The sequence below is a fragment of the Dromiciops gliroides genome, chromosome 6 (genome assembly GCF_019393635.1).
Source record: "Dromiciops gliroides isolate mDroGli1 chromosome 6, mDroGli1.pri, whole genome shotgun sequence".
NCBI lineage: Eukaryota > Metazoa > Chordata > Mammalia > Microbiotheria > Microbiotheriidae > Dromiciops > Dromiciops gliroides.
In genome coordinates, this window is record NC_057866.1 from 88,809,554 (window position 1) to 88,835,366 (window position 25,813).

The 25,813-nt window shown below is 36.2% G+C and overlaps 1 protein-coding gene across 5 annotated transcripts in view; it reads left to right on the forward strand.

The window, feature by feature from the left end:
* The window catches only part of KIAA0232 (KIAA0232 ortholog), a 102,694-nt gene extending 76,974 nt beyond the window's left edge, over nt 1-25,720 (forward strand). For 4 of the 5 annotated variants that reach the window (XM_043971034.1, XM_043971037.1, XM_043971038.1 and 1 more), the window contains 6 exons: nt 757-823; nt 2,010-2,091; nt 4,513-7,810; nt 20,579-20,687; nt 24,424-24,521; nt 24,891-25,720. In XM_043971034.1, coding sequence (XP_043826969.1) covers nt 757-823; nt 2,010-2,091; nt 4,513-7,810; nt 20,579-20,687; nt 24,424-24,521; nt 24,891-25,070 — 3,834 coding nt within the window. In that variant the 3' untranslated portion in view covers nt 25,071-25,720. The remainder of the gene's footprint in view (nt 1-756; nt 824-2,009; nt 2,092-4,512; nt 7,811-20,578; nt 20,688-24,423; nt 24,522-24,890) is intronic. The other variant, XM_043971036.1, reaches the window with a different exon arrangement.
* Nucleotides 25,721-25,813: the final 93 nt, after the last annotated feature.

A 25,813-nucleotide genomic window follows, 5' to 3' on the forward strand; every position in this document is an offset into this window, starting at 1 on the left:
TAGTGCCAATATTAACACCCTCATTTTACAGAGTAGAAAACTGAGGCTCAGGGGAAAGAAGTGAGTTGCTTTGAGGTCATGTTGTTAGAAAAAGGAACAGCATTTGAACACAGGTCTTCAGAACCCAAGTGTTATACTCTTTCTACTCCTATTTATCATTATGGAATAACATTATAACGAAGAAAACATATAAAATCTACCATAAAACATTGTATCTTTTCTGTTTGATTATGGTATTATCATTTACTTTGAACAAATGTTGCTGTTTTGGGGCCACATTTTTCTAGTGCATTCTATTCCATTTGAATATATTATCTGACTTGATAAAATAAAGACTCTCTGAATACCAGGTTCCACGTTATGCTTTCCCAGTTTAACATTATGTGTTGTTGTTTTTTTTAGCAAATAATTTGCACCAGACCCTTCAGGATGCTGCTTTCCAGGAATGTTTTCTATCCCTGCTGAGTTTTTCCCCAGACAAGATGCACTTGTTGAGCTCAGCATGTGACCAGGTCACCCCCTTACTGCTACCAGGAAGGGGTCCCCAGCAAGGGGAGTGTCATGCTTCTTGGGTTGGCAGCTTTCACCAACAAGAAGCCAAGCGTTTAAATGGTCTAGTCACATTCGGATAACATATTGCTAACTATGTGGTTTTTTGGAAAACTTGTGAGAATTATCTATCAATATCAAACCAAAGACTATGATTTTCCAAACTTTGTAATTGGTCATAACCTGTCTATTTCTGTTCTTATACAGAGCTCTGGGATTGAAACTTTAGTGGAGGAGCTCTGCTCCAGACTGAAAGACCTTCAGAGTAAGCAAGGTAAGGGATTCCTATTTGCAATGAGTGGTTCTAACATACAGTAGGATCATAGATCTAAGAACTTAAATCTGTTAGTACCTTGCTATTCCTGATCAAGGAAAGCATAGACAAATTCTTTGTGATAGGTAGCTGTCAGTGAGTCAACAATGCAGCACCATGCTCTCTATGTTTTCAACAATAATCATAATGAAATTAGCTCCTTTATCTACTTTGTCCTGATATAGGAGAGCTGCAGAACCCAGCCTTTTCTGGTTGTTGGCAGCCATTTAATTTTGTTTCCACAATGAACCTGAAGCTGAAAGAGGTTTCAAGTATCCTCCTTTTCTTAGCCAAGACAAATTAACTGCTACTTTACTTTTGAAGCTAACTTGATTATTCCCATTTTAGAAGTAATCAGGAATCTGACAAACTAATCAGGACATGGGAGATATATGTGTATGTGTCATGTGTCCCCACAGTACATGATTCCTGGTCATGACTTCTTTCACAAGTATTAGGAGCAATAGATTCCTCCCAATGGGCTAGGGAGCCCTTTGAACTATTGCTCTTCTTTTTCTTAGTGACTCCTCCTACTTGCTACTTTCCTAAGTATATTCCTGCCTCATGCCTAAAACAACAGTAATATTTAGCAGTTTATTTGAGGACACACCTGGAGTCATTCTGAGAAGTTCCTTTTGTTACTGAACATGATAAAATGTCTGTATTGACCTAGACACTAAGTAACTGTTAACCTGTCATATTAAAACATTTCTTTAAACATTTCAGTTAGTTAATTTTAGCCAATATCTGGCAGTGTCCATGCATGTTCAGGATTTCAAAATGGTGGGATGTTTTCAGGATTTGAAAACAGATGTCTTATGTTCTTTAGCCTCTAAGTCAATTTTATATCAGGAAAACTCAAAGAACTTCATATTTATCTTAGTATATAAGCATGTATATAATTTGTAATAGACATAACTTCTGAAAATTTCTAGCCTTTGGCACAACTTTAGCACAAGAAGATGACCCTTGACAAATAGGACAAGTGTTCTTTGATTGTTGTTGCTTTTTAAATAGAGAAAATAATATAAACATGTTCTAAATAAATAATAATTTCTATAACTTCTAATTGAGAGTTTTTAATATAAGCAAATCAATATTTGAAAAGTGAAATAAAAAATATTTTTAAATTTTTCTTTTGTAACAGAAGAGAAGATTAACAAAAAATTAGAGGGCTCTCCCTCTCCAGAGGCAGAAATATCTCCCACAGCAAAGGATCAAGTGGAAATGTATGTGGGTTTTTATTTTCTTTTTAAAATGTGAATTTAAGTTGATTAAAATCAAATTAATAGATGAGAAGAAGGTTGGTTTTTAGCTTTCATGTTTTCTGGAGGTCCTGTTTACATAGATATTTCTTTTTGTGTTTTCTATGTTATGTGTTAAGTATTAAGGTCGGGTTTCTGATAGAAGGCCTCTACTTTTCAACCTGTTGTTATAATGTTATTTTTAATTGTGTGGAAATAGGTTTTTATTTTTTCTTTTTAAAGCAGAACAAAATATTTCATACAATTTTCAGCACTGAGCTTCCTTTTCGTCCAAGGGAATTAAAACACTTCAGTTACTTTATCGTGAATAAAGGTAAAAGCTAGATAAAGGGGAAATATATTATTCTTATATTTGCAAATAGGGAATTTGAGGGTTAGATCAAATTGCCCAAGGTGATATGGTAAGTCTTTAGTGGAATTTGACATGGAACCAGATCACCTGATCACCACTGTAGTTGTATCCATTAGATTGTCATAGACTCAGTGGCTATATGGTATATGATTAAAGTAAGTACTGTATTGAATGAGTTTTCTAATAAAATCACAGCATTTAGAAGTCCATTCACATTAACCCACCCTGAAATGCATTTGTCAGCCAGATATTTCATCTTGCTGTGAAAATGAAAAGCTTAAATACTGAGCATATTAGAAGAGCAAGAGAAGCTTAGATCTTAATTAAAGATCTTGTAAGAAAGCTCATATTCATAATTGTGAAAAGAGAAAAATAACTCATTTGGATAATTCTGTTCATTTTTAAAGTCCAGGCCTAGTCTCTATAAAATATCAACTGTGTTCCCAACTCAACAATGAGTCAGTAATTAATTCCTTTTGAATACAACCTTACCTCCAGCTGCTCCATCACCTAATATTAGTAGGTTATGAAAATTAATATTAATATTGATGAAAATTTTTTTAAAACTTTTTAAAAATTACTTGACTTGTCACTTTGATGTGTGCAGTTACTTTGTTTTATGCTTTTCACAATACAATAAACTATTGTCCTACTTTCTATAAGTAATAAACCAAACTTTCACCCTTAGAGTAAAATTACTTCACTCATTCAACCAATGTTCAAGTATCTCCTATGTACAAAATAGAGTGTTAGGTGCTGTGGGGCAGCCAGAGATAAATGAAATACAGTTGCTGTGTGGTGACCCCAAGCACTGTATGTAACACCTTCAGAAAAAGTTTAAAAGATTATATTTAGAATTGGTATAGTGGGAAGAACACCAAACTTGACATTTAAAAACCTGCATTCAAATCCCAGATTTGGCCCTTATAGTTGTATGGTTGTGAATAAGTTATTTCCCCTTCTGAGCCTCAGTTTCCCCATCTGCAAGATGGGGAAAATCGCCATGGTTGTTATGAGTAATGCTTTGTAAACATTAAAGCACCATATTACAACGACTTTAATTGTCAGTAATATTTTGGTGAATTACATTCTATCTCATCACCTCATGCTTGAATTACTAAAGTAGCTTCCCTGACTCTGACTTTGTCCCTCGCTTATCTGTCCTGTATACTCTTGCTGCTTTTTTTTCTTTGTTATCCTAATCAGAAACCTGCAGTGGTTTCTAGTTTCTCATGATGGAAAATGAAAATTTTTTCTGCTTTGCTTTCTAGTCTCTCAGTAAGGGAATTCTATTCTATTTTGTTTCCTACTGTACCATATCCCCCATAAGAACTGTAGTATAGGCAGGCTGGTTTCCTCTAAGCTTCATGAATGTGACATAAGTTTTACAGCTAGAAGGCTGTTTAGTTCAGTCCACTCATTTTACAGATGAGGAATATTGAAGCCAAAAGAGTTTGTGACATACTTAGGGTGGCATGGACCTTGTAGCAGAGCTGATTTCCAAAGCCAGGTCTAATGAATCCAGTCCAGCATTCTTTCCACTACAATATAGTTGTCTTCATAGCTTTGGTTATGTTTCTCTTGTCTGGCATGTCTTCCCCCTTTATCACTCCAAATTCTACCTATTTGATAAGGCCTAGCTCAAAGTCTCACCTGCTCCATGATGACTTTCTCTGTTTAGTCTAGCCCGTAACGATCTCTGTCTCCTCTATGATATTTGATGATCGTCTCGTATTTCTCACCATTACTTCATGGGTGTTAGTTGTATCAACGCAGTCTAATTTAAGCAGCACCTTGAGGATAGGGACTGTATCTTTTCTTTTGTACTCTTCACCTGGGGAAAGACCAGAAACATGATTTATCCTTAACTATTTTTCATTATGTTCTAATTCATTAAATTAGTTATTTGTAAGTGGTATATATGCCATCCCCTTTACCAGAATACCCAGTTTTCTGATATCATTCCAGGTAAGGGAGAATTTATCCTGCTTATATTTTTAAATGCTAATTTTTGAAAGTTTCTTTACTTTTAGGTACTACGAAGCATTCCCACCACTCTCTGAGAAACCAGTTTGCCTGCAAGAAATCATGACCGTATGGAATAAGTCTAAAGTTTGCTCTTACTCTAGCTCATCCTCATCATCCACAGCTCCACCAGCTACCACAGACACGTCCTCTGCCAAGGACTGCAACAGTGAAAGTGAAGTCATTCAAGAGAGAAGCAGTGACATGTCCAGCGCTGTACATGAGCGAATCCAGCTGAAAAAAAGTAAAAATGAGAAAGAGAACAAGTATAATAATGGCACAACTGAAGAGAAGCCTGCTTTCTATAAAAAGCAAACCCGACACAAACCTGAAGGAAAAATTCGCCCTCGATCCTGGTCTTCAGGTTCTAGCGAAGCAGGCTCAAGCTCAAGTGGTAATCAGGGAGAATTAAAAGCATCAGTGAAATGTGTGAAAGTAAGGCACAGAACAAGAGATATTCGAAACAAAAAAGGGCGAAATGGTCAAAGCAGGATTTCCGTGAAAACCAGTGAAAGGGCTGAAAGAAAGTTTCATATTGGAAGTAGCAGCAGCAGTAGCAGTGGATCCATCAAACAGCTGTGCAAAAGGGGCAAAAGACATTTGAAAGAAATTGGAAGAACCGATCCTAGCATCACAGAAGGAAAAGATCTGTACTTAGAGAGCAGAAATGAAAAAGAATATAAAGAGGAGCCATTATGGTATACGGAACCAATTGCAGAATATTTTGTTCCTGTGAGCAGAAAAAGTAAACTTGAGACTACATACCGAAACAGGCAAGATACATGTGATCTAACATCGGAAGCAGTAGAAGCCTTGTCAGAATCAGTGCATGGTCTTTGTATTAGCAACAATAATATTCATAAAACATACCTCGCAGCAGGTACTTTCATTGATGGTCACTTTGTAGAAATGCCTGCAGTTATAAATGAGGACATTGACCTCACTGGGACCTCATTATGTTCTCAACAAGAGGACAATAAATATTTGGATGATGTTCATCTGTCAGAACTAACACACTTCTATGAAGTAGATATTGATCAATCCATGTTGGATCCTGGTGCCTCAGATACGATGCAAGGAGAAAGTCGGATTTTGAATATGATTCGACAAAAGAGTAAAGAGAAAACTGATTTTGAGGCAGAATGTTGCATAGTGTTAGATGGAATGGAGTTGCAAGGGGAAAGTGCAATATGGACAGATTCTACCAGCTCTGTTGGTGCTGAGGGGTTAATCTTGCAAGACCTTAGTAATTTAGCTCAATTTTTGGAGTGCTGTTCATCTTCAAGCTCTGGTGATGCAGATGGGGAAAGTTTTGGAGGTGATTCTCCTATTAGACTCTCACCTATCTTAGACAGCACAATGCTTAGTTCACACATGCTTGCTGGCAATCAAGAGCTCTTTTCAGATATTAATGAAGGGTCTGGTATAAACTCTTGTTTTTCAGTGTTTGAAGTGCAATGCAGTAATTCTGTTTTACCATTTTCTTTTGAAACACTCAACTTGGGAAATGAAAATACAGATTCTAGTAGTAGTGCTAATATGCTTGGAAAAACACAGTCTAGGTTGCTAATATGGACCAAAAATAGTGCCTTTGATGAAAATGAACACTGTTCCAATCTTTCAACAAGAACTTGTAGTCCATGGTCACACTCAGAAGAAACACGTTCAGACAATGAGACTTTAAATATTCAGTTTGAAGAATCCACGCAGTTTAATGCAGAAGATATTAATTATGTAGTTCCCAGAGTCTCCTCAAATTATGTAGATGAAGAACTTCTAGATTTTTTGCAAGAAGAAACTTGCCAGCAAAATGATAGAACTTTAGGAGAGATACCTAATTTGGTTTTCAAAAAAAAATCTAAACTAGAATCTGTCTGTGGTATTCAGCTAGAACAAAAAACAGAAAGTAAAGACTATGAAGCTACACAAGTTTGTAGTGATAGCAGTCCACCAGGAGATGGCTACAGCTCAGGGGTTATTAAAGACATTTGGACAAATATGACAGACAGAAATTCTGTAGCAATGGTAGAAATAGAAAGAATAGATGATGAGTTGTTTTCAACAGATGTAAATAACTACTGCTGCTGTTTGGATACTGAAGCTAAAATGGAAACCCTCCATGAGCCTAATAAGGCAGTGCAGAGATCAGAGTACCATCTATGGGAGGGACAGAAAGAGAACTTGGAGAAAAGAGCATTTGTTCCAAGTGAGCTATCTAAGGTAGATGGTGGTGATTATACTACCCCCTCCAAACCTTGGGATGTAAACGAGGATAAAGAAAATGCATTTATTCTTGGTGGAGTTTATGGAGAACTCAAAACATTTAATAGTGATGGGGAATGGGCTGTAGTACCACCTAGTCACGCAAAAGGAAGCCTACTACAGTGTGCAGCTTCCGATGTAGTGACAATAGCTGGTACAGACGTCTTTATGACCCCAGGAAACAGCTTTGCACCAGGTCACAGGCAGTTATGGAGACCATTTGTTTCATTTGAACAGAATGATCAATCTAAAAGTGGAGAAAGTGGGTTAAATAAAGGGTTTTCTTTTATCTTCCATGAAGACTTACTAGGAGCTTGTGGTAACTTTCAAGTCGAAGATCCTGGACTTGAATATTCATTCTCTTCCTTTGATCTAAACAATCCATTTTCACAAGTTCTTCATGTAGAATGTTCATTTGAACCAGAAGGGATTGCATCTTTCAGCCCTAGTTTTAAACCTAAATCAATCCTCTGCTCTGATTCAGACAGTGAAGTTTTTCATCCTAGGATATGTGGTGTTGACAGAACACAATATAGGGCTATAAGGATTTCTCCAAGGACTCACTTTCGCCCAATTTCTGCCTCTGAACTATCTCCAGGAGGAGGAAGTGAGTCAGAATTTGAATCTGAAAAAGATGAGGCAAATCCTCTCCCTTCTCAAGTTGATGTGTTTGAAGATCCACAAGCAGATCTCAAACCCCTGGAAGAAGATGCAGAGAAAGAAGGGCATTACTACGGAAAGTCAGAGCTTGAGTCTGGAAAATTCCTTCCCAGATTGAAAAAATCTGGAATGGAGAAGAGTGCTCAGACATCACTGGATTCCCAGGAGGAATCAGCTGGGATTTTGCCAATAGGAAAACAAGATCAGTGTTTGGAGTGTAGCATGAAAGAATCTTTAGAAACAGAGCATATAGAAAACTCAGAAGTGAATTGCAAAATATTGGCACCTTGTGAAGAAGAAATAAATAATTTTTGCAGTTGTAAATCAGGTTGTCAATTCCCTGCATATGAAGATAATCCTGTTTCTTCAGGAGAGCTAGAAGAGGTATGTATTTGTGTGTGTGCACGCACAAACACATATGTGTTTGCGCATGCATACATGGATACACAATTAGCATTTTCATACTGATGATTGTAGAGTGACAAATTCATTAACAATTATATCAGGCAATTGAAAAGACAATTAACAGTTACTGAGAAGTGATCTTAGAAATATTATAGCAAAATCATTTGAAAACACTTTAATCTTTCTAGTTTTGTAAAACTGTTATCCTTAGGGTTTAAAATTAACCTGATGCTTAATATGGTTTTTGTCATCAGTAGATTTCATTTCTGTTTTTACCCCCTTGGAAATGTCAGCATTTTAAGCAGGTCACAGATCACTTTAACAAAAGCTTTTACCAATTTAAGAATACTTAATTTGTAAAGTCCTATTCTCTTGCTTCATTGTGTGGAAATGATACTGGATTCTAGAAGGTTCTACCAAGCATAAAAAACTGAGTAAGAATCTGGTGATGAATTGTACATCTGCAACCCAAAGATCAATTAGCTAAGTTCAGAGGGTTTTTTGTTTTTGTCGTCATTTTTTTAACCAGGGGGTTGACCACTAGGTGATGAATTTAGCATTATGAAGACCATCTACATGGTTGAAAGGCTATAAATCTGCATTAGTTGAAAGAAATTATAATAAAATCATAGATCTTTGAAAATTTTTAAGTATAACACGTAAAAACTAATGTAGAAAATAGATATATTATGTGATAGTTATTAATGTCACAGAAGGTACCTTTACTTTAAAGAATTCTTTATCGCTGGGCTTCTTTAAATAGCAAGTTCCTCTGTGTACATTTAAGACATTCAATTTGTGTAGAAATAAAGTTCATACATATTCAAGAACATATTCTTTATGTAAAGCCAAGGTATAGTCAAACTCCAGATGATATTCCCTGAATAACATCACTTTTGCAATAATACCATTACTACCTTATATAACAATATCCCTTCATAATATTGTAAAATTCCATTGTAACATTTTTAGCTAATCACCTGTGACACAGGTAGAATGGTCAGTGACAGTCCAAGCTTGCTGCTATCCTGTAATATTTCACATACCCATTTATTTTGATGGACCCCCATTAATAATTTTTGCCAGGGTATTCTTGTATACCTGTACAATTTTATGAAAAGTGCGATTAATATTTTTATTGCATTTTTAAATTTGCATTCATTTTAAGAAACATCTGTTAATATATTACTATATTTCATTAATGGTAGTTCTCATTTCCTACTAGTATGTTACTGAAAAATGATTTGAGATCCAATTGATTCTTAGTAGTGATAGTTAATAGACTTTAATCTGTTTTACAAAAAGATATAGATTGTCACTTTAATTTTCAAAGCATCTATAAGCATGGCAGTGCTTTTGCCTTCCCTAATGGCAGCTTTTTGAGAAATAATTGGATATATACTCACAGCTGTAATAAGAGAATAGGTGAGTGTTCATTATGCAGCCATTGTTAGATGTCAAACAAAGAAATCTTATAGTTTCTAGATAAATAACAGTGACATGGCTAAAGAGGGAATTATAGTACTAACAAGGTTAGAATAATCTCCTAGAGGAAAAGGCAAACATTTTTTGTTTTCAAATTGATCCAGGCTATTCATCTAGATTAAATCATACTTTAATACTTGAAATTTCATAACCACGCTATAAATATAATCTCAACATTAATCACCAGCCACAACTCTTAATATCAGGAATTGGTCATTGTTTATGTCTTATTTTTAAAACACTAAGCTGATTCTTTTTAAAGTTACATTTAATATTATTGTCACTATGTGCTTTTTCATACTGGACACTTAATGATTTAAGATTTAGAATTAGAATTTTCTTAGATGAAGAGTTGAGGGTTTTGAACTTTGGATTAATATCTTTTAAGGTCTGCTAATAAAATTTTCATCTTTTATATTTGAAATATAATTACATTTTAAAATTAATTCATTAACTCACTTCCACCTGATCTTATAAGCTCTATTTTACATTTTTCTTTAAAAATCACCAATTCTGAGTGTTTAGAATGGCATATGAGTATTAGTCAATTTGTATTATTTTTATTTTATGTTTGACTTCTCATTCACCTAAATCTATCTCATTTAATTTGTTAAGAATCATTATCCTGTCAGAATTTCCATTCATTTTTCTTAAACTGTACTTCTAAGCATTTCACATTGCATAACAATGGATGTCAACATTAAAAATTAGTTCAGGATATAGATTAAGAATTTGTCCCTGTTAATCCTCAGTTTCACAGTATCAAATATAGTTTCAGAGCTGAAAAGACTTGAGAGACCATCTACTTCAATTCTTTTATTTGACAGATGAAAAAAACTGAGACTCAGAGAGATGTGACATTGCCTGTGCCATGCAGTTAGTTGGTAACAGTGCTGAAGTTAGAATGTCTTCCTTCCTAACCAATAATCTAGTGCTTTTTCCACTAAACCATGTCTCTGTTTTAGACCACATCTTTAGCTTTCTAGCATCCTGCATAATTTACTTGCTTTCTATGTTTTAATTTTCTCTTTTTGAATTTGTTTTAACTTTTCAGTCCATCCCCTGATCATTAGGATTCCTAAAACTATACGTTAAAGTGAAGTAACTAAATATCCATGACATAAACTGCATGGGAAAACTGAAATCTGAAGTAGTGTGGGGGACATAGGGTGACGTTAGCTTTCTTTTTCTGCATTTTTTTCAATCATTGTTTTGTGTTTCGTATCCTCCTTAGTGCTTCATTTGGCTTCACAATGGAAAGGAAAGAAAAAAGAGCAAAAGAGCTCACGTTATACTGTCACCTTTTCCTTATACTTTTTAGCTAGTCATTGTCTCTCTGTGTTAAGTTTATCAGAAGTCATAATTTTTCTAGAAAAGGCTTTAGCTACCAGTGTTGAACAGATACTTTGGAATCATCCAGTTGTTTATATTTTATAGGATTTATAGGATCCCTTTCACATTCCATCTTAGAACCATAGACTCATAAGGCTGATTGAATCCTTAAAGGATTGTCTAGTCTAACCCCTTCGTTTTACCTATGAGGAAGTCAGTGCCCAGAAACAGTTGAAATGTCCCAAGGTCTCATAAACCTATTAGTGAGAGAGTAAAGAGAACAACCCAGGTCTCCTTACTCCCATATATTATACAAAAGAAACGTGGTAAGCTTTAGAGAGCCCAAAAGATAAGTCCTTTTTCCCCTAAATTCTAAATTTCCTAAATAAAGGTAGCTTTTATTGAGTGTATAAACCTTTTTTTCAAATTGCCAAGCTCTTTCTCTGCTTCTGTGGTATGTGGAAGAAAATGGAGAATTCCATAAGTATGTTCCAAAGTGTTGTGGATACACAGAGAGGCAAAAGATTGTCCTTGTCCTAAAGGAGCTCATACTCTAATGGGGGAGACTGCTTGCAAGCAACTATGTACAAACAAGATGTATACAAGGAAATTAGAAATAATCAGCAGAGAAAAGGTACTAGCATTAAGGGGATCAGGAAAGGCCTCCTGCAAAGGTGGGATTTTAGTTAATATTTGAAGCAAATCAGGAGGCAGAAACTAGGGAGAGAATTCCAGACATGAGGAACAGTCAGTGAAAATGCATGGAGTCAGGAGGTCGAGGATCTTGTTCAAGGAACAATGTGGAGACCGGTGTCTCTGGATTGCAGAGGATCTGTTAGGAATTAAGGTGTAAAAAGACTGAAAAGGTTATGAAGAGCTTTAAAAGCCAAGTGAGCTTTTTTATTTGATTGTGGAGGTAAGAGGAAGCCATTAGAGTTTATTGAATTGAAGAGTAACATGGTCAGACCTGTGCTTTAAGGAAGATCAATGTGACAGCTACAGATGGACTGAAGTGGGAAGATATTTGAGTCAGGGAGCCATCTCTTTATTTTCAAGGGTAGATATGTGTGTAATTTAGTTATTTTTGTTTTATGATTAGATTAAAGGAGACTTTTTAAAGGACTTTATGAAATTTTAAGAATTCAAATGAATTAAATTGTTTGGGAAAATGTGTGCCTCTTTTTAATTTAACTTAATTTTGCTAAAAATCTGGAGAATATTCAGCAAGGCTTTATTATACATTTACTATTTACTAGGGACTGTGGCATGGTTTCTACCCTCAAGAAGGATGGTATGATTTGCACATATATTGATTATAATGGAGGATAGGCGAAAGGGAAAAGAACAGATTCCCTGAACTGAGACTTGAAAGAGCTGAATGATTCTTAAAGGTGGAGATAAAGAGGGAGTAAATTACAAGGTCAAGGTACATCATGCACAAATGCATAAAGGCTAGAAAAGGGATGTCAGATCAGGCAAAGGGACTAATATAGTAATCCAGGGACTATTACAATAATCCAAGTGAGAGGTCATGACAGTGCGATGTGGCTACAGGAAAGGGGACAAATTTGAGAAATGCTGTCAAGGTAAAGTTCACAGATTTGTCAGTGATTACATATGCATGGTGAAGAAGAAAGATAATAGATGACTGAAGTTTCTCACTTGGGGAATGGGGTGATACTGTCCACAGAAGGGGAGTTGGATAGAACAGTGAATTCAGGGGAAAGATAGTGAGTTCACTTTCTTGGACACAGGAGTGGGGTGTTCTCTTGGCACCAAAGGTATAGCTGTCTAAAAGGCATTTGGAGATAAAGGACTAGAGGGAAAAGATTAGAGATGGATTTATAAATTTGTGAATCATTTCTATAAAGGTGAATATTGAAAGGAGAAAAGATTACCAAGAGAGAAAGTATAGCAAAGGGTCCAGGACAGAACCTTGGGGGACACTTAGGGAGCAAGAGGAGAATAAGGAACTAATGAAGATTAAGACCAAGGTACTGTCATAAAGATAGGAGAACCAGGAGAAAGCAATGTAACTGAAGCCAAGGGAGGAGAAGGTATCTCAGAAGGAGAGGATGGTCACCAATGTTGAAATCTGTAGAAAGGTCAAGGACAATGAGATCTGAGGAAAGGACACTAGATTTAGCAATTAAATGATCTTTGGCAATCTTTGGAAGAACAGCTGCAATCAAGTGCTGGGGTCAAAAAGAAATCAGATTGTAAGAGCCTGAGGAATGAGGAAGTGAGGAGTCCAAAGACAAAATCTTGAGTTTCAAGAAAGGTAACAAAAATTAAACATAAAATTTTCTACCCATTTATAGAATTGTGTTCATCTGCCCCTGGAATACTTCCTTCAGTTGGGTTGCTATACCTGAAGGAAGACATGAAATGAAGCCCGAGAAGGTCTAGAAAAGAACAAAAATGAATGAATAATCAAGGAGATGAAAGGGTACCTAGATGGAAACTGACTTAAGATTTGGGAAAAGCCAAGAATGAGCTGGTACATTATCATTCCTATACAATTAGGAAATGTGTGGCTGGGATGAAAACAGACTTGGTCACCAAATAAATCAGTAACCTAGAACTAACTTCCTTTCCAATCCTGCCCAAAGCCCTGAACTTAAAACATTTCATCTCTTTGGACACTCACTTCCTCATCTTCACAATGGGGGTAATAATATTTGGACTGCCTAATTCACAGTGTTGTTATGAAGAAAGCATTTTATAAACTGTAAAATTCATTATGAATTCATTTTATTATTAGGCACAAGTGGAATAAATAATGACAAACTTATTGCCTCCAGGAGACAGTATAGTTTCAATAAGGGTTTCCAGTAAATCAGTAATTGATCCCTAGCAGGTAATATATATCAATTAACAATAATTAATCCAATAATAATAACTGGAGAAGGAAATGACAAACCACTCCAGTATCTTTGCCCAAAAAAACCCCAACTGGGGCAGGAAGAGTAAGACATTACTGAAATGACTGAACAACAATGAGCAGGTAATAGCTAAGTCAGATCTGTTTGATTATATATATATTTCCCCCTCATATACAGTTTGGAACATTTGTTTTTATTTAAATATTTTAGTAAAACTTTAACATTGAACATCAAAACCACCAAATAAATTTTCTTAGTAATTTGTTAAGTCATTCAGTCATGTCTGATTCTCCATGACCCCATGGACCACAGTATACCAATAATGTCCTTAGAGTTTTCTTGGCAAGCATACTGGAGTGGTTTGTCATTTCCTTCTCCAATTCATTTTACAGATGAGAAACAGATTTTCCCATGGTTACATAGTTAGTAAGTATCTGAGGCTGGATTTGAACTTAGGTCTTCTTGGCACCAAACCCAGAACTCTATCCACTGAACTATCTAGCTCCTTAAGTAACTACTTACATTTAAATTCATATCGAGGTATAATGTATAATAATAGTTTTTAGTTACTCTTAAGTTTTCATCAGGGTTCTTTGTTCCCTGATTCTTAATCACTTTTATAGTGTGTATACCATTCTTCTGATTGTGCTTTTTTCTCTTCATATTATTTCATTAGATGTCTTTACAGATGTCTTTGTATTTTTCATACTTAGCCATCTTAATTGCAATATAGTATTCCACTATGTTTAATGAGCTTCATTTTATTGAACTATTTCCCTATTTGGGGGAATTGGGGTTGTTCCAATTTTTGTGATTTTTACATATAATGCTGCTATGACATAGTTGAGTCGATAGCTCTCTTTTGATGACACTTTCAGAGTATATTTGCAGCAGTGTAACTGTTGGCTCATAAAGCATGATTATTTTTGTAACTTTCACTGTATACTGCCAGATTGCTTCCAAAAAGATTTTCCATGTTTGCAGTTCTACCAGGAATGAGTGAATGTACGTTTCTCCACAACCCCACTTTTAGTTTAATTGCTTTTATTCTTTTTTGCCAGTTTGATGAATGTGAATTGTTTTAAATTTTGCATTTTTGGTTATTAGTGACAGCTGCGCATTTTTTTCAAGCACTTATTAATTTATATTTCTTCTTTTGAAAGCTATCAACTTATATCCTTTGATCAGTTATCTATTTTGGACCAGAAAAATCACCATTCTTATTTGGAGTATATTCCAAACCTTTTGGGATAATGTCACAAAAGATACAAATCAGTCTGAAGGCTGTCAGACATTGAATGAACTTACCATTAGTCTAACCAATAGTAACCTCTCATGTAACTTTTAAATTTATTTCACAGTAAATATCATGTCACCACTATAACAAAATGTTTCTCTGAAAACATAAAAGGGGCAAGACAAATCATAGCATGTTCATTCTAGTTTCCTTTTTTGAAAGAATATCAAATTTACCCCCCAAATTGTGATAGAGCATAACATACACATTGGTTTAGTGGAAAAACACTGGGCTGGAAGCCAAAATGTCTGGAGTACACTCCCTCTCTACCTCTACCCCTTAGAATCCCTAGTTTTCTTAGAAGTTCATCTCAGACTTGTGTTCTACATGAAGCCTTTCTTGATCCTCCAGCCCTAGTTACTAGCTCTTTTCCCCTAAAAATACCTTGTATGTATTTTGTAAGTATTTGGATATATGCATGTTATGCCTTCTGATAGAATACAAGCCTCCTTGAAGGCAGGAGTTGTTTCATTTTCCTCCTTGTATTCCCAAGTACTTACAGTGTTGGGAACCTATTGAGTGCTTGATAATTTCTTGTTGATAGATCAGTTGAATGAATGAAGTATTTATTAAAAGCTTACTACATGCAAAGGACTTGCTAAACCATAGGGTTTCAAACTGAAAAGTAAGACAATTTCTACCTTCCAGGAGTTCACATTCTTAGGGAGTGGAAACACCACCAATGGAAGATCTCAGCTACGATTTGGATGGGAAAGTCCCATTGTCCTTAGTGTGCAGCAGCAACGCAGATGTTAGTGCCTCTTCTTTAATATCATTTCCACTGATAAAATCCTCAGTTTTTTATGTTGCACCATTGGATAGTGTTAAGGATACTGGCAGCAAGAACTTTGATTTTGAGGGCAGCTAGGTGGCGCAGTGGATAAAGCACCAGCCCTGGATTCAGGAGGAGCTGAGTTCAAATCCAGCCTCAGACACTTGACACAAAGGAACTTTGATTTCTGGGTCATCAGTGGCCAGTGACTGTAAGCACCAGCAGAAGCAGTGGCCAGGCTACATCTCCACCAATGTTGTTTACCAGGGTGCTGGTGAGGGCATTGGGCTGGAAGCATTTCTACTCCCTGGACTCATGGGTTCAGGGTCCAGAGCTGTCTCCATCAGGGTTTGAGGAAAGATGATAGTTAAGGTAGTGGTGGTGGTAGTCATCTGACATGTCTGGCACATGGTGCCTTGCTGCTTCAGCTAAGCTGACTTGCTGGCCCATTCTCCTCATCAGTTGCTTCCTGTAATGATGGCTATGAGGACTGGACTAGAAGCAGGACTGGGTGGTACTACCACTCCCAGGGTTCTTTTGTCTATCTGACTATTCGCTATTGATCATCAATTGTCACTGGTGGTAATAAAGAAGATGGGCTCCCTCTTCATAATGATTTTTCCCTTTCATCATGGCTGTAGATTCTGCTGTGGAAGCAGGATTTGTGTCTGGGAGGGAGAAACTGCTATTTCCCAGACTCTTAGGCTCAAGATCCTGGACTGTTTCCAACAGGGTCATAATGGACTTCCAGCTCGATAGCAGTCAAAAGTGAGAAACGGCAGCCAAGAAAGCTAAGTTGATCTGAGGGATCAGTAAGGTGTGTGTGTGTGTGTGCGCGCGCGCGCGCACATGCACACATGCACAGCTTCCCCTAAAACATTAGGAAGGTTTTCCTTATACCAAACCTAAGTTTGCCTCTTTGTAAATTCTATACTTTGTTCCTCATTCTGGACTCTGAGGCCAAAAAAACCCAAATTTAATCCTTTTTCCACAGGATGGCCCTTCAAATACTTGAAGGCAACTATCATACCTCTGTTAAGTCCTCTAGACATTTCCTTCCTCCCTCTCTCCCTCTTTCACACACACACACATACTCTCTCTCTCTATAATATATATATATGTATATATACACACATATACACATATATATGCATTATATACATATAATATGTGTAGTATATATAATTTTGTCTAGGCCATATTATATGAGATAACTGTGGAAAAGTAGGTTCAAATAGAAATGTGTTTTGTATGACTGCACATGTATATAACTTGTGTCAAATTGCTTGCCTTTTCGGTGAAGTGGGGAGGAAAAGGATTTGGAACTCAAAATTTGAAAAAAGGATGTTAAAATTGTTTTTATATATAATTGGGGAAAAAATAAAATATAAAAATAATTAAATGCCCCCCCCAGATAAAAGTAGGTTTGAGTTAGAATTGGAAGGGGTTTACTATTACCAAATGTGTGTATATGTATATATATATATATATATGTGTGTGTGTGTGTTACTATACTATATAGTGTGTATAGTGTGTATATGTATGTGTTTGCGTGTATTATTCCTAGGTGAGAGAGAGTGAGTGTCTAGTACTAAGGAAGTGATGGTTCTACCATATTGTGCCCAATTTTAGGCATTGAAGGTGGTGCCCTCAAAGAAGGGCAACCAATTTGGAGAAGGGTCTTGGGTTCATACTAGATGGTGTTTGGTTAAAGAATTTGTTAATGTTTATCCTAGAGAAGAGACTTAATGGAGACATGATATTTATCTTCAAGAATTTAAAGGGTTGTCACATGGAAGAAGGATTAGACTTGCTCTTTTTGGCCTCAGAATCCAAATGAGGAACAGTGTGGAATTTACAAAGAGGCAAACTTAGACTTGATGTAAGGAAAACCTTGCTAATAATCTGGGGATAATGGCTTTTCTCTCACTGGAGGTCTTCCAGCCAACGCTATATAACCACTTGTTAGACATATTGTAGGAATCATTTTTGTTCAGATATGGTTTGGATTACATGGCCTTTTGAAATTCCTTCCCAGTCTGAGCTTCTTTGATTCTGTTCTAGATTGGACATAAGCAAAGATGAGTGAGGGCATTATAGGCATAAAAAACCAGCATAATAAATAAAGCATGAAGAAGGAAAAGTTTGGTGTTCGAAGTTCAGCTTGTAACAGAGTTTTGCTAGGTCTTGGGATTTGAAATACAGTTTAAGCTAGATATGAAGAAGTTGGCAGAAAGAGGAAGAAGGAGCAATGGGAGTTGAGCTTGAAGGAAGGTTTATTTTTGTTTTCTGGAAAAGAAGAAAAGAGAAAGTTGAGGATGACACAAGGAAGAAACCAATACTAAAGAATCTTGAAAATACAGATAGAGAAGGTATAAATGAGTGAGATTCCAAAGATAGAAGGCAGTAGGGTCAAGTACCGGTGGAAGAGACAGCTCTGGCCAGGAAGGCCACTTCTTCCTCAGAGACAAGAGGGAAAGAGAAGAAGATAGATGAAGACACAGAGAAATTTTAAAATATAAGTATATAAGAAAGAAATGGAGGATTAAAGGACTTGGGGACATTGAATAGTTTATATTTATGTAGTATTTTAAGATTTACAGACCATTTAGTGTCTTCAGTGAGGCAAGAGGAGAAAGGTTAGGCATTATAAGAGAATAAGATAGGGAGTTCATGAGGCAATGAGCTGTCATTAAAAAAAGTCTTTAATTTAGAAGCAGAGTATCCAGTTTTGAATCCCAGCTCTGCTACTTCCAAGTAGTAATGAGAACAAATCACTTCACCTCTCTATGCCTCAGTTTACTGATCCATAAAATGGGTCAGTTAAATCATCTCTTTTTCCCCCAAAATGCTCTTTTAAATTCCCTTCAAGCTCTGGATCTGATGATCTTATAAATGATATATAGAAGGGTTACCAAGCAGTAGTAAGAGTGTGAGGCCCTTCATTATAATTTATAGTAAATGAAATCTTTATTTCTCTGACTAATTTTATCAGCATGCTTAGCAACGCATGTGCAGGCATGTGCATATGGCAAGTATTATATAGGATTGGGAATTAGCAGGGCCAGAATGAAGGAAAGTCAGCAGAGCAGAAAAGATCCTCGGATAGTGAAAATTTTGCTGTTGAAATGAGTTTTCATGGTAGCTCATTTTCACAACAGATAACGTCACAGCTCATAGGTTAGGAGCCACTATCCCATATTCCCTTGTTTGGTAGGCAGTTTACTTGAAGATTTGAGAAATAGCTCATCGATTTAAAAGGCATCACCTCATGAGTATATAATAGCTTTAAATGCCTCCTTTGTCCTTTGAACAATCTAAATATTTATTATCTTTAATTTTATTAATCTATTTAGTATTAGCTTCCTGCTACAAATAAATTTTGCAAATTTAGTGAAACACAAATGCCTTATCATTTCTTTTTCTTTCTTCTTTATTTTCTTCCACTCACAACAAAAATTGGAGACAGGATCTCTACATAAAAGGTTGTTAGCTTGGGCATGCTCAGTGGACAGAATAGGTTTAGTGTGTTTTTTAAATATTTGTAGTGTTTTTGTCAAGCCACATAGGAAGTTCAAATTTTTCTGAAAAGAGTGTACATTTATTGAACAGTAAGGTACAAAGCCTTTTGTAGGCACTTTAAGAAGGTACAAATGCAGATATTGACTTAGGATTATCAACCTCCTAACAATTAGAATAGCTGTCGGAACATGGAATAGATTGCCTTGGGGCAAGGCAAAGGGGTGGGTGCTGAACATATTCTTCCAGTAAGGTTGGATGACTACTTGTGGGTATTAGAGTAGATTCATGTTTAAAGTAGGGGTTAAACTAGATATCTAAAATTCCTTTCAACCATTAGATTCTGTGATTCAAATCATTTCATTATATTTTTTCAGGTTTTCTTTAATTTATTTTAATTTTTTCATAACTAAGTTAAATATGGCACTCTATTATTTTCAGACCTTTTGAATAGTCTTCTTCAACCACAGTCAAAGAATGGAAAGTTGAATCATCTCTTCCTCCTTAAATTTTCCTAGAATACTTCATCTTGTTCTCTCTTTTATTCCATTACAATCTACCTTGTGTTATTTATTTTAGTGCATATCATGCCCCAGTATTAGAATATAAATTTCTTAAGGATAAGGATTATGTAGTTTCTCATCTTTGTAACTCCAGTGATTACTACAGTATCTTGCAAATAGTAAATTTTTAATAAATGGTTATAGAATTAAAACTAGAAATGCCTTAGGGGTGAGTTTTCTCCCTATACTTTATTTGTGCCCCATAGTCCCTATACCAGAATTGGAAGAAGTATTTCTATCTTAGCCTCTTAGTGGACCATGTGAAGACTAAATCTCTGACCTAGGCAGATTTTCAAATCCTAGCTTTATAAGTGAATGATCTGTATAAATCAACATGACTGGAACACACTCATTTCTTCATACAGTGACCATTTTTTGCTTGTGTTTAAAGTGTTCTTACAACTTACCATTAGTAGGTGTCTAAATTACTAAAGCAGCAAGTGATTCCTCAAGTTCTTCCCCCCACCCAGTTGTTTCTCCCAAAGAAGTCCCCAATTATCCTTTAATTAGGCGATGCCCAGCAGCTAACATTTACTAATGCTTTAGAGTTAACAAAGCGCTTTCTTAACACAAATCTGTCAGGGAAGTGCATGTGATATTACCCCCATTTTATATTTGAGACCACCTAAACTAGGTTCAGAGAGGGAAAAGGCTCGTGAGTATTCACAATACTAATAAACAGCACCCTATGCTACCTCTCCTTAATCTGTTATCATCTGGTACATCTTTCTTATAGACTAGGTAACAATCATGACTATTCTTGCTATTTTATGATTATAAATCAAAATATTTTTCAGAGAAAAATTTCCTGGATTTTTCTTTGTTTTCAATACTAGACTCCTGCCCCATTTGTGGGATTCTGATTCATTACTATATTTGCTTTTATCTGAACAGTTTCCTATATTGAATACTGATCTGCAAGGAATGAGTGGCAATCAAGAGAAGCAGTGCTGGTGGGGAAAAGCGCTGTACTCTCCCCTTTTTCCTGGATCAGAGTGTGAAGGTAAACAGTCTCACAGCGAGCACACAAGCAAATCTGATGCTGACATGTACTTTTAGAATTAACTAGGTAGAGTGTACACAGAGCATACATGGGCACTAGACATAGTGTGTGCATCACTCTCCAAGTGCACCTTTTACCTTAGTGTGAAAAGATCAGCACCCAATTTAGCCTTTTCTGTGCTTCTATAGCTATATTGTTTAACTCACACAGGTATTGAAAAGAAGTTGTGTAAAATGCTCAACTGTTTTACAGATGAAGAAAGTGACTTTCAGAAAGTTTAAATGGCTTGCCCATGGTCATATAGTAAGTAGGGAAGCCAAGATTTGAATCTAGGTCTCATACCTCACAGTCCAGTATTCTCTCCACTGTACAACATTGCCTTTTGTCTCTACTTATATTCTTCTTGAGCACCATAGCTATTCTCTGCAAACTTTTTCAAAAACATCACCCTATCTCTTTGTTCCCAATAGGTAATGGCTATGCATTAGTCTTTTAAGTTTTTCTTAGCGCATAGTGGTGGGGTTTCTTCTGTCATTCTGCCAGTGACCCCTCCATAATGGTTGTTTTGAAAGTTTGATTCTGTATTTCTTTTGTATATATTTCTAGCCTATCAATAAGGGAAGTTATTACGAGTATAACTTTTGTGTTCAAAACCAATCCTCAGAATAAAGCTCGGGGTTTTAATTTGATAATCTTATTTTTCCACTTCTCAAAATATGGCATGTTGGCAACATGGATGCTGTAGCTCAAGTTGGATATACAGTCGCCATTTGGCAAGTTATCGTGTCCTGCCTTGTGACTTGTCTTCTATTTTGTCTGTTATTTGTAATTTTTGTTGTTATTTGACTTCGTACATATTTAATGTATTGTGTCTTCAACTATACTGTAGGTTCTTTGAGGTCAAAGTCCATATCTTGGTATTTCCTGTAGTATAAACTTCTATGCCTGTCACATAATAGATACTCAGTAAAAAACCTGTTGCTTTTCTTCCATGTAGTATGATAGAATTAACTTTATTCAAAATTCTGTATGCTTTAGTTGGAGGTTTTTACTATGGCTGGGTAATTTAGTTGGTGAGAGCAACAGATTAATAAGGTAGATTTAATTCCATGCAGGACAGTGAATTTTTTCCTCTCATCTACACACACTACATCCTTAATCCTAGCCAGGCATTTTGCAATATATATCTTTGGCCATAAAGGCCACCAAGTGAGACAGTATAATTAGATCAACCCTTTCGAAGTATTTACCTTGCTTATTGATGGCAAGTCATTTAGCAGCACCATCCTTATAGGCATAGTATATCTATAGAATATCAGATGTAGAAGAGATTTTGGAGATGATGTAGTCCAGTTTCCTCATTTTATAAATAAGGGAAATTGATGCTGAGAGAATGGGACATAGTTTGCCCAGAGTCACACAGTTTATGGTAAAAATATGACTGGAATTGAACTCTTCTGTTCCAGTGTTTTTTCATTAACCACATGCCATGTTAATGTCTAAAGATTCTATTGCTTTTCTTCCAGTGTCCTGGTTTTTGAACAGTTGGTACATGGTGAATTTGATTATTAACCTATTAACTTTACATCTCAGGTCATATGTACAGTTTCTCTAGTATATACTTCTAGTAATTAAATCCTTAAAGCTGTGTTAATGGCAAAGTAGCATGCCCCTTATATACAAGTTAAACTTGTGCTGAATTAGTAATAATGCGGTCTTGAATGAGTTATGCATAACTTGTTATAATGAGTTTGTCACTATAATGTTTGGCAGCGGGGGAAGCATTTCTGGAACTCTGACATTGTCAAGCATTCCTATAAAAATAGAGTTCCTAATAGGGACTAGATTAGAATAGCCATGAAATAACAGGCATCCATGCACCTAGCCTTAGCAATCTGCCCTTAGCTGTGGCAAGTGTTTAGACTCCTGAAACATCCTTACTCTTATTGGGTGTTCACTTTTACCATCTCCAATTCTGGGAAATTTAAGTTGCAGAAATTTATTGAAGGCTAGATTAATGAATGTCCATGAGGTGCTTTGGATTTGAAGAATGAGGTACTTATAAATATGTTCAACAATAAAGTCCTCCAAGTGCTGCTCTGTAACACGAAGGTGCTGTGACAGCAGTACATCAACTCTGCAAGTCCTAGCAATCTGGGAAGGCTGTGGGCTCGGGCCTGACGTCCAGGATAGGCCTTTCAGTGGCTATCTGGAGCTTCAGCGCACAAAGTTGGCCGTCGGATGATTTTATTTTTTTTCTCCACAGCAACCTATGAAAGCATCCATTAAAGTATGAAGAGCTTGTGAATTTGAATTAGTGGAAGGAGTGCTCTGGGGAATAAAAATGACTGATATTTTCAGTTACTAAAAGAGTATTTGTGATGTTTAAATTCACATTATTCCACCTCTATAGTTAATTGATATTTTATAATGTGCCCATGCTGTTACGGTGCTCTTACATATGTAGTATTGTTGAAAGATCCTAAAATTCCAGGAGCCCCGACTGTTCACATTCTTTAGCATATACATTACAAGAGTTGTGGAAATGTTCAATCATCTATCACAGGAAGGACAGATAATACCCAAGTGGGTGGGTGAGTACCATGACTCGGTGAACCTGGAGATATCCTTATGGGTAAAAGCAGTAACTCTAGGACAGGAAACATTTTGCTCCCAGTCGTTAGGAGGATGTGATGTGGTAGGTCCATTAATGCCCAAGGAAGCAGCATGAGGCAGCTTTGGTCCTGACTGTGAAGAATAGTTAAGTTCTATTCAAAGCTGTGGTGAAACATAGTTGAGTTAGTAGGGCTCTATCTTCCCTCTGCCACCACTCCCCCCATTAGAACGGTACTATTTGGAGTCCTTGAAACTTCCTGGGAAACGTGCTTGCCCTGTTTCCAGGACCACAGAAAACAGTTCAGACTTTTTCTTCATAGGGTCAAGTCTCTATGATTCCCCTCTCATCCCATTAAGGGATCTGGCCATCACTGCACACTGCCATTTTTCCTTATTGATATTTATCTAATTGAATTAAATTCTTTCCCTGTTCTATAATTCCATTAAAATAAAGGCTGTTCGTTGGGGGATGATTTTTCAGAGAGGTTTGGTTTTTGGTTTTTGGTTTTCTGGGGAGATAGAGAAGGAAATAGTAAAAATGGACACAAGAGTGAATAAACTTTGAAATTTCTTTTATGTCTTTGAAATACAGTTACAACAATATAATCTTTAAAAATAAAAATATTTCAAAAATATATACAATTCATTTTCTTTATTCACCATATTGCCTAAATTATTTGCTTATTAGAATTTGGTACAATAGAAAGAGCCCTTGCTCTGGAGTGTGAGGACCTGGGTTCAAATCCTACCTTTGACACTAGAAGTTATTTAAACCACTTGGGCTTCAGTTTTGTCATCTGAAAAATGAAGGATTTGGACTAGAAATCCTTTGAGACCTCTTTATACCATGGTCCCAAAGGTAGTGTAGTATTTCAAATTAGTGAGCAGGCATTGGGGTAAGGAAAACCAGGATTCATGTCCGGCTTTTGGTATCTACTAGCTGCATAATAACCATGAGCAAATCAATTAACCACTCAGGGTTTCAGGCAGATCTCTCTAAGACTGAGCTACCAATGTAACTAAATGAGTGTTATAATGAAAATAGTACGTAAAAACCGTTTAATAACTTTCCCTCTCACCCTTCCTTCTTTTTTTGTTCTCTTGCACTCAAAATCAAAAGAATGTTATACAAATACCAAGGGAGAGAATGGCTTGGAAGAATATCCAGATGTTAAAGAAATACCCAACGATGGAGAGCATCTGTTAGATTTTAATAGAGTAAGTATTGCTTTTAGAATTGTATTGCTGCTAAGCCACCAGCCTCTTACCCCTACACACACTTTTTCTACCACTGTTAAAATGACAATTCAAATCATTTTCTCAAAAAAAAATCACTTCTCTGTCATTTATTTTTTATCCTGTCTGTCAGCTTTGACCCAAAGGACTGAACATTCTGTGTGGAAACAGATGCTTTATGCTCTTCATAAATTTCTTGGGATCCCTGTACAAAAAGTATGGGAGGTGGGAAAATTGTCATATCTTTGTGTCAAAGGATTATGTCACAAATAAACCTTGTGAATTCTTAAAATACCAGTTTATTCACCCATAGCCTTTGAGACCTACTAGAAACTGTTTGTTTATTCTCAGGTGTCTTCTGTTTATGAAGCAAGGTGTACAGAAGAAAGAAATCCTGGAACAAAATCAAATGGCTTCCGGAAAAAAATATATTCCAGTGATAGTTCCAACTCCGAAGACACAGCCTCAGAAGGTGGTAGTGAATGGGTTGATCCTTGTGAAGAGGAGCTTTTTTCTCGAACTCATCTATGAAACTGCAGAGTAGTACCAATTGTCTAAAAAAGTAATATATGATGGAAAACTCCTTTTTGTGAGACCTGTTACTCTAAAACAACAACTTGGGTTTCCTCTTCAAGTAACTGATTCAGAGGCGTATTTATCTTTCTCTTCTTGCTTATTTTATGGTTGAGGATAACTCTCTTCTTGGAACATTTTTTCCCCCAACCTGTTCAATTCTTGGCTATTTGAAATAGACTAGATTGTGTTGTCAATTCAAGAATGGGTGTGCATGTGCTTATCTTAGATGCATCACTGCTCTTTGCCTCTTAACTGCAGTTATTTTCATTTGTAATTGCAGCCTCACCACTATTATCTTATTAGCATTGCAGTGTCTATAACTCCTTCTGCTATTCAGAGACTTTAGCTTTTGGCACATTTTAGCTTTGTTCTCTAAGAACTGGGAGATAAATACTGAACACTGTAATTTATCAGTGCCTTTCTGAATGCAGGAGAAGAGCATGAATGACTTGTCTAGTCTTCATTTGGTAAAATCTCATGTAAATTTGAAGTAGGAACAAGGTTGTGCTTTAGAGACTTACAGAATACTGTGTTTTCTATCTTATGATATTTTCCCCCCTGAATAAACCCACAGAGGATTCTATGGTTTGTGATTTTCTTGCTAACTGGAGAAGCCAAGGATTTTTTTTTTTTAATTTTTGGTATGTGTGGAGGCAATGTGAGGGGGTTGCAGTCTCTCTTCTGTTTCTTTCTTTTCC